The 11411-nt window shown below is 41.6% G+C and overlaps 1 protein-coding gene across 1 annotated transcript; it reads left to right on the forward strand.

Annotated features, from left to right (window-relative positions):
• The first annotated feature begins 2787 nt into the window (after positions 1–2787).
• LOC132999679 (25-hydroxyvitamin D-1 alpha hydroxylase, mitochondrial) lies at positions 2788–10809 on the forward strand. Its single transcript, XM_061069416.1, has 9 exons — positions 2788–3116; positions 3983–4173; positions 4493–4683; positions 7011–7211; positions 7950–8113; positions 8197–8363; positions 8453–8534; positions 8679–8876; positions 9691–10809. The coding sequence occupies exons 1-9, from the start codon at positions 2895–2897 to the stop codon at positions 9802–9804; spliced, it is 1530 nt and encodes a 509-aa protein (XP_060925399.1). The 5' UTR covers positions 2788–2894; the 3' UTR covers positions 9805–10809.
• Positions 10810–11411: the final 602 nt, after the last annotated feature.

The following is an 11411-nucleotide window of genomic DNA, read 5'->3' on the forward strand; positions in this document are numbered from 1 at the left end:
ATGCTGAACAAGAAACCGAAGATGAGCATCTGTGCCAGAGCAAAATGTTCAGATGTGTGGATCTTTCCTGGAAAGTCAAGTCGAGGGCGTTTGAAATACTTTTGATTTCTGATCAGCAATCCAACTAATGAAAATATGGGGTGGATTTGTTTGCATTGCATTGCGTGAAAATCAATGCACTGACCTTGTTTAGAAGTTGCTTATGTGTTCATGTATATTTCAGAGGTCATCGTTTATCTTTTCCTCTTGAAGATAATCTCCCACTCAGTAAGTCTCATGAACATATCTCGTGAAATACGTTTTCTGACAGAGCAGGTTTGATCTTTGCTCAATGCTGCACTTTAATCCTCACAGCCCAGTGTCACAGACACGCACTTTCTTTTGTGGCCTCGAGAGCAGAAGTCTGATTCACATGTTCGGGTCAACTACTGTAAATACTGAGTCCAGACACGTGGGGACCGCTGCAGTGCTTAAAAAATGGTCTTCCAATTCTACCCTTTTCCCTCTTGAGGCTTCATTCAATCTGTTTGCATCACATTTAATGTTGAGTAACTTTAGAGTCCATGACCACCATTGTTCGCGTGTCCTATATGTTATGTCTCTGTTTTTCTGCTGCTATGTTTGTTGTTCATGCTCTTGATATGTGTTCAGCTTCCTTTCACGTGCAGGACATTTGTATATCAAAGTTAGAGTCTCTTCCTTGTCCATGCAGACAACTGCAGAAATACCCTGACACCCGGAGGTCTACATAAATTAGGACACAAGAACCAAACAACATGGGTCCTTTTTTTTTTGGGGGACCAAACTTAATATTGCCCTCAGCTAAATATATAATGCACACTTTCCTTGACATTTGTTGCGTTCTAAATCATGAGATTGGCCCAGAACATAAAGATCAAAACACAAAGTGTCCTGCACGGGATCCCACCACGCCAAGAATATAGCTTCTTAAAATCAAGATGTCATGTATATCATGTCAGGAGTGACTCTTTAACCTGGCAGCTGACTGCACAGACATGTGATGCCGCAGTGTAAAGAACCGCCGTGAAATAATTTCCCCCAAAGTCACAGTTTAACTCAACAACATTTCACGTGTTGTTGCTTATGACAGAGTCTGAACTGACATTGTTGTAAACAACTGCATGTTGCTGCTTTCTGCTGTTTTTCTGCTCAGCGTTATAAGAAGACATGAAGAAAAGCCAACCTATCCTAAAGGACTTGGTTGGCATATTGTTGTCATAACTTATGATTTAAATGGTTATGACATAGTATTGGGGTAATAAGTAGCTTTAAGGGTGATTAATAGTCACATATTTCAGATAAATTAAACTAAATTATCACCTAAAGAGAACAGGGAACACACCAGGAATGTTTCAGTCACCCACGTGGCACTAAAGAGCCAGTCGGATATACTTTCTGGTACATGGACTGATTTGTCTTGATTATTATGAGACTGTAATTTTATTCTGTAAAATATATTAATAGTATTAATAATTTTATTTGCTTTATTTCATTTATGTCGATTTATTTGGTGGATTTATGTCGATATATTACAATTTCATCCCCAGAGATGTGATATATTGATGGAAATAAAATGTCCACTTGAGTGGATACATTTGAACACAGGAAGAAAATGTCATTGGTTAATATCACATTCATTTTAAATGCATTCTTTTCAATAAGCATTTGTATTTGATTTTACAGCTGAACCTCAAACACACTTTACATGGAAAATCTGTTTTAGATTAGATTGATTGATTTATTATACTTACTCCCAAACAGTTGGTTAAATGAATCAACATATCAGGACCCTCCTTAAAAATTACCTCTGTTTAAATATTTTATAGCCAATATTTAATAACAACACAATAGGCTGACTATATATTCAATGCTGGGCTGTAACACACGTGAAGCGCAGATGCTTTCTGCCAGGCCTCATTATTTTATACCTAACATTGCCACTTAATCCTCGGTTCTCTGAAACTGGGTGATCTTAGATTTCTGGTTAGAGTATCCAAAATGAGGGAGCAAATGTCAAAGCAGATTCTGAGTACAGCCCCGGGGTTGTTACTTCACAGTCCACACACATGGTGCTTTGGACAACTTCCAGTTCAATTGAAATCAGGTCAGGATTTTCACTCTCTCCCTAGGAAACCCGTCAAGTCAGCAGAAGAACAGTTTTTCCTCTAACAACACCAGGTCTGGAGAAAAGGCACTTTGTCCCCTTTAACAATTTTTTTAAACACAAACTTCCAATGTCTTTGTTGATGTTTACACGCCCTCGTTATTAATCGTCTGTGTTTGCATTGCATTATCATTTGCAACACTTCTGGCTATTGGATCAAGGGTTTTTGCTTGGTTTTGTCTTTTGTCTGAGGTTAAACTAACCTCCAGCCCTCTTATCTGCGTCCAACAGCCTTGGTTTCCCCCTCTGAGATCAATGGGATCTATAATAAAATTGGCCTTGAGGGCGAGTGGTCCTCTGAGCACACAAAGACACCATACCCCCAAGTGCGTGATCACTCGAAACATGTCTGTGTCTGCTGGCCTGTGAGAGAGCGGGTTGCCTCACAGGTGCAGAGATAAGCCCGAGCAGTAACAGAGAACTCATGGATTATTTATCCAAGGCCTACGTGAGCCTGTGTCTGGGATGGTCTGAGCCCAGGCCTCTGATTGGACACACCTTCCTCCCGGCTCACGCCCTCGCACTCTCATCCGGGCGGGGGAGGGGCCTGCGCCGCATTTACACCCATGATTGGCCCAAAATCAGAAAAATGTGCGGCTTTATCTCCCGCAGGTTCGAGGAGCAGGTCGCGCGTTATAAATAGAGGCTGCGGCCGGGGGAGACAAAATGAGCACCGACATCCGAGTGAGCCGCGTCCGGCCCCCGCTCCATGACCCCAGTGAGAAGGATGCTGCAGCAAGCTCTACGAGGATCCGGCCGGGGCGCCCTCCCCCTGGGCAAGTGGATGGAGAGATGGGCCGAGGGCGCGTCGGCCGCTGCGCACGGTGCCAAGGACCTGAGGACGCTGGACCACATGCCCGGGCCGTCCGGGGCCAGCTTCGCCTGGGACCTGTTCGCCAGACGGGGGCTGTCCAGGCTGCATGAGTTACAGGTAGGACGACAATAAAATGCAAAAACATGGAGGAAGTTAAAGAGGAGAACAATGCAAAACAGACTTTCTGCTTTTTAATAGTAGAAATCATGCTGATGCACAGGAGATTCAAGAGGGCCCAATGCATGGCTTTGTGTTACCTATAGGTTGTTGGTAAATATACAGTGAACATTATTATATGGATTATTAACAAAGTGCTTTCAGATAGGTTTAAAGACGTTTATTTCTTCTCTGCTTGATGTATTTATCTTGTGTTTTTTCTTCAAAATGTTCAATTTAGTTGCTTTAATTTCTTGAAGCCATTTCTATGCTGATCCTCATACCCCAGAGATAAAACCAGAATCTGTGCATATGCAATTTGTTTCATTGAACACACACAAAATGTTAATGTCTCCTCCTTCACTTCAAATGTCCAATCTCAGTGAATGTGCACTAAGGGTATCTCAGTAGTGCAAGCTGCATGCTGCTCGCTGATTGGCTTGCAAATGAGATATGATGTCACAAAACAAGACGAGCCTGCACGCACACGTTTTAAACTCTAGTGTAAAGTGAGCACATAGTAGATGCATATGAAAAACCTATATAGGGTCAAACTCCACACGTCTTCCAGCACAGCAGCGGTCAGTTGTCTTGAGTGAAGCAAAATACATTTTTTTATTGAAATTCCTCCCATTGAGAATAAATGGGATGATTGTATAATTGTAAGGTTTAAGATATATCTAAACACATTTGCTACTGTGCAGTGTCTCTGTAGCACGTCACAAATACTCCTGCACTGGGCTTTAAACTATAAAGATCAAAGATAATTCAAGTCATCTTGTGCAGCCTGCAGGGTTTTTTAACCCTCTGACTCGTGTCACCTGCAGCTGGAAGGGCTGCAGCGCTATGGTCCCATGTGGAAGGCCAGCTTCGGCCCCATCCTGACAGTTCACGTGGCCGACCCGGCGCTCATCGAGCAGGTGCTGAGGCAGGAGGGCCAGCACCCCATGCGCTCAGACCTCTCCTCCTGGAAGGATTACAGGAAGCTCAGGGGGCATCACTACGGACTCTTGACATCGTGAGTGTTGAAATATCATCTGACAAACTTTTCTGTCTTAGCTTTTGTCCTATCATCTCTCAGCAGACCTGAATCTTAATTAAAAGGTTTATGACCGTCCTGATGTAACTGAGAACAACAAAGAGGAAGCACCATCCACATCTCAATTTATTTCATCCACTTAGGTGAAACCTTTTTTGATCCAGGCAGAGCAGCTGTTGTAATAATGTCTTACATGTTTTTTTTCCTAACTGTGAATGCAGAGATTGTATAAGACCATTTCAAAGCTCTTGTACTCTGTGCGTACAAATCCATGACAGTCTTTGTGGTGTGTTCGCAGTGAGGGGGAGGAGTGGCAGGCGGTGAGAAGCCTCCTGGGGAAGCACATGCTGCGGCCGAAGGCAGTGGAAGCTTACGATGCAACCCTGAACAGCGTGGTCAGTGACCTCATTGCCAAACTTCGCCTCAGCAGACGCCCCGGAGGCCTCGTCACTGATATCGCCAGCGAGTTCTATCGCTTCGGCCTGGAGGGTAAGGTTTCACCCGGTCTGATGAGCGGAGATGTCGTGCGTCTGTGCAGGGTGTATCACACCATGTAAACATTGGTAATTAGTGCCAGCTGCACGCAGCGGGCAGTATAATGTGATATCACTGACATTCTAAATAGAAATGCCTGTCAGAGCCTGACATCCTGTAATTACATCAATATTTCCACCTTAGAACATTGCAGTGTAACATTTGTCTCACCTTCCCAGGGCTGGAAAGACTATTCAGTTTTATTGAGGTTAAAGTGGTGACAGGGCTTTTTAATAAAGTTATACTTAAACTTAAAAGCAAAGCAGGATCACTCAGAAAGTAGTACAAGTACTCATGAAGTAGAGTGGCCAGTATGGGGTGTCATGTCATTAGTTTGTATTGTTGCTGATGTTTTACTGTGTAATTCAGGCGTTGAGAACGTTTTTCTTGCCAAGAACCATTTAAACAACCTTCATGGGCCATAGGGTTAACCCTGACCCTAACCCATTGAACACATATTGCACTAATCTCTCTAATGTGTTGTCTGGAATGGCTCTTTTTGCTGAGGTGTCTGATGTCAAATGGTAGTGAGGATGACGGTTTGAAGAGCGCTGTTGGTTTTGGGTCAAACTACTTGAACCAAACCGGGCTCTGTTAAAGTTTTTCTATTTTCTTTTGCAATATCATTAAAATGCTTTGCAACGGTTCTTCAAGACAAACGGACACTTCGGAACAATTGAACCTCACCAAGTTCTAAATTCTCCTTCTCAATGAGGTGTCAGCTCCTTAGCCGCTAAGTAGCTCACCACAAAACGTATCAGTAACATTGGCACTGACTTATCCACTTCCGATTGTGTAAAGATCTAATGATGCTCAACATTTGATTTTGTCACCGTTTGTCCATTTCTCTTGGAGAGAATGATGTCCTACTTCTGGTTTTCTTTTCTTGATCATCACTGGAGACCAGATGTTCCCTAATCCTGTTGTAAGCAGTTATAGTTGTTTGAAGTGGCGATATCATTTATTTTATTTTGACCAACTTTACATACCCATGAATAGTTTGACCTAAAACTGCATCAGAGTGCATAATGATATTTTGATCATGTGTGGTCTATGTAAATCTTACATTAAGCAAAGATATTACCTTCTGTACAGCTGTAGTAAAAAGGCAGAGTTTGGTGGAGAATTGCTTCCTATATCAGAGTTTCGTTTATGAGTGAGTGTAGGATAAAGCGGGAGATTGAAAGGCGGATTGCGACAACACAAGCATTAATGCGGACATTGCCAGAAGGCAAAGCTTTGGATTTAGCAGTCGATCTACAGTCCAGACCTCAAATGGTCATGAAATCATGGTAGTTACAGAAAGAATAACAACATCGATACAAGCGGCCGAAATTAGTTTCCTGTGTAGGGCGACTGGGTTCAGCCTTAGAGATATGATGAGGAGCTCAGAGTAGAGTCGCTGCTCCTTCAAGCCGAAAGACCCAGTTGGCTTGGGCATCTGATTAGGATGCCTCCTGGGTGCCAACTGTTGGAAGTTTCATCCAAAAGAAAGGGAGCCTGAGGTAGAACTACAACTTTGTGTAGGGATTTCATATCCCATGTGGATTGAGAAGCTGGAAAATGTGGCCGGGGTGGATTTTTGAATTGGATGTATGGAAGTACAATATTCCCTTTAAAAGAATTAGGTTGAAATATTCATTAAAATGGAAATACTTAAGTAGTGAGTAATTTCAAATTGCACTTATAATATAGAACATCGACAAATGTACTTTGGTACGCAGCTGTTCTGTGTTCATCGTTTTTCCCAAATGTGATTTAAGAAGCCGAGTTTTCCAGATATTTACAGTCAAATTTCTAAGTTTGAGAAAGACAGATTGCCTGAGGGTATGGCCTCTTTCCCTTTGTGCTCCTGCAGTTCTCCTTGCAGGAGGACAGAGTTGCATTCATTTATTTTACTGTCAGATTTTCTCCAGACTAAACACATCTGGTGACTGCACACGTCTCAAACATTTACTCTATACCGTCACCAAAAATGACTGTATTGTTGAATAGAAGCTGGATTGTGACATTTAAAGAGAAACCATAGGAGATCAAATGTCTCACTCATATTTATTTAATATATAGATATAAACACTGAAACTACGTTTCCAGCTTTGAAGCGTCCAATATTCTACCATGTTCTTTATTTTAAGATTTTATAAAAAGCTCTTCTTGTTTGCAGTGCTGTTGCTTCGTATTTCTAAATTGAACCATAATTTGTATTATTTACTCTTTTTATCCTGATAGACTAATCAAAAGACAATATTATGTAATTTTATGTCTCTATTTTTTTTCAACAGGTATTTCCTCCGTGCTGTTTGAGTCCAGAATTGGTTGCCTGGATCCCGTGGTTCCTGAAGAGACAGAACGTTTCATCCAGTCGATCAACACTATGTTTGTGATGACACTTCTTACTATGGCCATGCCCAGCTGGTTGCACAAGCTGTTCCCTAAACCTTGGAACGTCTTCTGTCAGTGCTGGGACTACATGTTTGATTTCGGTAGGTTAATTCTCCTGAGCATCATTTGAAGTTTTATATTGGAAATGTGCAAACTTGGAAACAATATGTCAATTTGTTAGAATTTTCCTTTTAATATTTCATTGCAAAGAAAAAGCGTTTTAAAGTCAGAATATGTGAAATATGCAAACTAAATCTATCAAATGCTAGAGTATATTAAAGAGACACTTAAGATGCACTACACGAGCGAGCACCTCATGTGGAACCGAAACAAAAGTGTGAATGTCTTTCCACACTTAATGTCATGAAATTCCTTCCATTCCTCTCAGTTCTAATAGGCCGTTGCTGGATCAACTCATCCACTTACTCTCCCCAGTACATTAAGACTTATCCAGATCTAAGACGTTGAAATCGAACATGTTTAGAATACTCACTGGATCAGGAAGCAGGAGATTAAAGTCCTTAACCCTCACGCACTACAAGATCCTCTGCGCTGTAACAAAATGTGAAGTCTTGATGCCGAGCATCAGCTTAATGATCAAACTGTGGTTGTAATCAACTTAATAGTTTCCCTCAATTTGGGAAATAGCGACCTCATGTTCAAAAGAGAATTTTGATATAATCATCAAGGGTTTTATCAAGAAAGATAACTTGACCCTAACCTAATAAAAATACGCCCTAGAAAGCTGAAAACTTACTGCTTGGTATAAGCAGCCTTATGTGAGCGAGTCTCTTCCACATTTACCGACACATAATGTCAAATGATATCTGTTCCTGTAGCAAAAGGTCATATCGACAAGCGGCTGACAACCGAGGCAGAGAAAATTGCTCGTGGAGAAAAGGTGGAGGGCCGTTATCTCACCTACTACCTGTCCCAGACGGGCCTGCCCATAAAGACTGTCTACAGCAACGTCACAGAGCTGCTCCTTGCAGGAGTTGACACGGTACGAACGATCCCTCTATCACTTTCTTCACCGTGTTCCGTCAGACAGTTTGTAAAAACTCTTGTGTTACCGTGTTTTTTCAGATCTCCAGCACAATGTCCTGGTCCCTGTATGAGCTGTCCCGTCACCCTGAGCTGCAGGTTTTGCTCCGGAATGAGGTGTTGAGTGTGCTGGAGGGTCGGAGGGTAGCGGAGGCAGCAGATGTTGCTCACATGCCTCTCCTGAAGGCCACAGTCAAAGAAGTGCTCAGGTATAAGTCGAGAGGTTGCAGCAATTTTGCAGACAAACATCTGATTACGAATTTGAATTATGCTTACATTATTGTACTTTCTTTTTCAGGTTGTACCCGGTTATTCCTGCAAATGCACGGGTCATCCCAGAAACAGACATCGAGGTTGGAGGATACCTCATCCCTAAAAATGTGAGGGATAAGTGCATATTCACACTCAAACTCTGGCACATGCCATTTGGTCACATTTGAAAGAGTCTTTGCTATGGATGGATTTTACATGAATGGTTCACCTTTGCAATATGACACATCTAACCATTACATGTTTCCATCCAGACTCTGATCACCCTCTGCCAATATGCAACCTCACGGGATCCAGCAGTCTTTCGAAATCCAGATGAATTCCAGCCTCATCGATGGCTGAACAAAGACAAGGCTCATCACCCGTATGCCTCTCTACCGTTTGGCGTGGGAAAACGCAGCTGCATAGGTCGTCGTATTGCTGAGCTGGAGCTCTATCTCGCCCTTGCCAGGGTGAGTAGGCTGGACTTTCATTTGTATTAAGACTATGAGATAATAGAGTTAGCCTGTAAAATAAGAAGAGTCCAATCTGGCTTTTATCCAGACCTGAGTCAAGTGATCTTAGTGAAAAAGGACAGAATGTAATAAATCCAGGAACTTTAACATTACAGCCAAGATGCACTGACTCACTGTCTGATTACTTGTTGACTATCAGAATATTTTTAAATATTATTAATCGCTAGGCAGTTATTAAAAAAAAACACACAATGTAACATTTAAAAGAAGAGGCTTATGGTAATGTAAGCAGTGTCATCGAGTATAATAATAATTATTATTTAAACAAGGATACAAACCTTTAAACGCAATAAGCAAATAAGCATACAATGTCATTTAAAATCAAAGACAGCAGATATGATAATACAACATCATTCAAAAGTATGGCAAAAGAAATTGAAAACAGACACAAAAAAACAATCAAGTAAAAATGTTAATTTACATTTAGTGATTAACTAAGTATTAAAGCTTTCGAAACTAGGACATTCGGAGGGCGTAGGACTCCACCAAGTCTAACGTCCTATCTCGTCATGTTAAAGAAAGTCAATAAAAACTTCCTAGACCCGCTGAGTTCTTCCTTGGGTCATGCGCCACTCCTCCACAAATTTTCGTGGAAATCGGGTCAGTAGATTTTGAGTATTTGATTCCTTTATCCTGAGGTTTCAGTTTAGAGTCACTCTCCAACACTTTCTCCCATGACGCCCACTTGATTTTATTTTTATTGCAGTCACCCTCTAGTAAATCTATTTTTATCTGATTCCTCTCTTATTAGATCCTTGTAGAGTTCGATGTGAAGCCAGACCCAGAAGGGGTTTCCGTGAAGCCCATGACACGGACGCTTCTAGTTCCTGACAGTGTCATTAGCCTCCAGTTTATCGAACGATGACCTGCTCCCCCCAAGCTGATCAGTTACGTGAACGTGAGTCCTCTCGGCAGCAGGGAACACTGGCAGGCGGAGCCACCACTGGAACCGTGAGCCCGCCACACACAGTGGATCATATCAGAGCAGACCTTTAACAGTCAGCACAACTCAGACCAGAGCCCTGCGTACCTGTCGCCTCGGCTGCAGAGGCCTGTGGAGAAGGACAAATGAACGAAGGAGGAGGAGCAACGACTCATCTCTAAAACTTCCACAGGGGGTGGTGTAACTCCAAATTTAAAGCTGTGTATGTTAATGAAATCACCGTTAAGCACTTAAGTATTTGCACAAGCAAGTTAATGATCTCCAACACAGTTCACACAGATGTTCATTGAGTCAAGCGGGGTACACTTCATTGAATTTGATGCAATACGTAAAGAATTTGGAGCTGAGATTTTTCAGAATCTGGTAGCCCTGCCTAAAACTGAACCGTAGCAGCAGTATCAACAATTTCCTGTGGTGATCAGGCAAAAAGGAGCCTGTTTGTATGTTTTATTTCTCTTTAAATCGGATGTAGACGGTGTAAATGATTGTTATCAGAACCTTAGACACATGGCACATGGAGATACTGTTTCTAATACCTCCAGCTACTGTGAGAGAGTTGTGTAGATATGATCAGTGTATTGATCAAAGTGTATTTTGGTGCTTGTGGTTAAAAACTGTTTGTGACTGGTTCCTTTTATTTTGGAAAAGAAATGGCAGCTGTTGAAATGATTCCTGTGTAGGGATACATGTAGTGCCACTGAAATCTGGAAAAGTAGGCTTTGTAAATGTTTATATTTGTCTCTAAAGTGTAAATGAACGCTTTGATTCATTAGTGCAGCACAATGTCTTTAATTTGTCTTATTTTTTACAACTAAAACCTATGAGTGATATATCCGCATTTTGTAAACTTGGTAAGCTTCTGTATTTATTTTTAATTTAACACACTTTGGAACTGTTACTGTAAACGTCAATAAAAGGTTTCGAGTTGCTCTTGTTTCAATGTGTTGGTTTTATTCAAATAAATCAATCAGAATCCAGGCTATATCCATATTATCAGCTGTTTCTTTGTTCAACCTCAGTATTTAAATCATCAGACCTATGATCTGACTTATCACGTTGGAACAAGTCATTTGTTTGATGCCAGGGAACCACCGCTGCGCACGTAGGCAGTAGTTTCTAGGAAGGAATTATGGCGCTGAGAATCAAAGTTCCTGTGTGACATGTGATCTGAGTGTGAGCTGTGGGTCAACAATCACTCCACAAAAACCACTGCACAGCCTCGTTCATAACATCTTCCCGTCCTGTCACGGAACAATTAGGTTTCACTGCAGCTCCACCTCAAAACAGAAGTCATGCTGTTTAACTATTAGAGATTCAGTCCAAATTTGACATAAGCTTCAAAACCTTAGACCAATTAATGCCAAATATGAATGAGCTCTGTGATGGACGTTTTCTGGAAGCTGGTGAAAGGAGAACTCAGCAGCAGGTGATAGAGTTTAATGTAGACTTGATGTAGCTCCTGAATTACACCCACATGTTTATTAGTTCTGTGCACTTTTAGAAGTTAGACATGGAATTACTACGAAGCT

The sequence above is a fragment of the Limanda limanda genome, chromosome 4 (assembly GCF_963576545.1).
Source record: "Limanda limanda chromosome 4, fLimLim1.1, whole genome shotgun sequence".
Lineage (NCBI taxonomy): Eukaryota > Metazoa > Chordata > Actinopteri > Pleuronectiformes > Pleuronectidae > Limanda > Limanda limanda.

Coding starts and splice junctions, on each gene's coding strand:
- LOC132999679 (XM_061069416.1), top strand. CDS start 2,895: ATGACCCCAGTGAGAAGGATGCTGCAGCAAGCTCTACGAGGATCCGGC. Junction 4,174..4,492: donor CACTACGGACTCTTGACATC/GTGAGTGTTGAA, acceptor GTGTGTTCGCAG/TGAGGGGGAGGAGTGGCAGG. Junction 8,877..9,690: donor TCTATCTCGCCCTTGCCAGG/GTGAGTAGGCTG, acceptor CTCTCTTATTAG/ATCCTTGTAGAGTTCGATGT.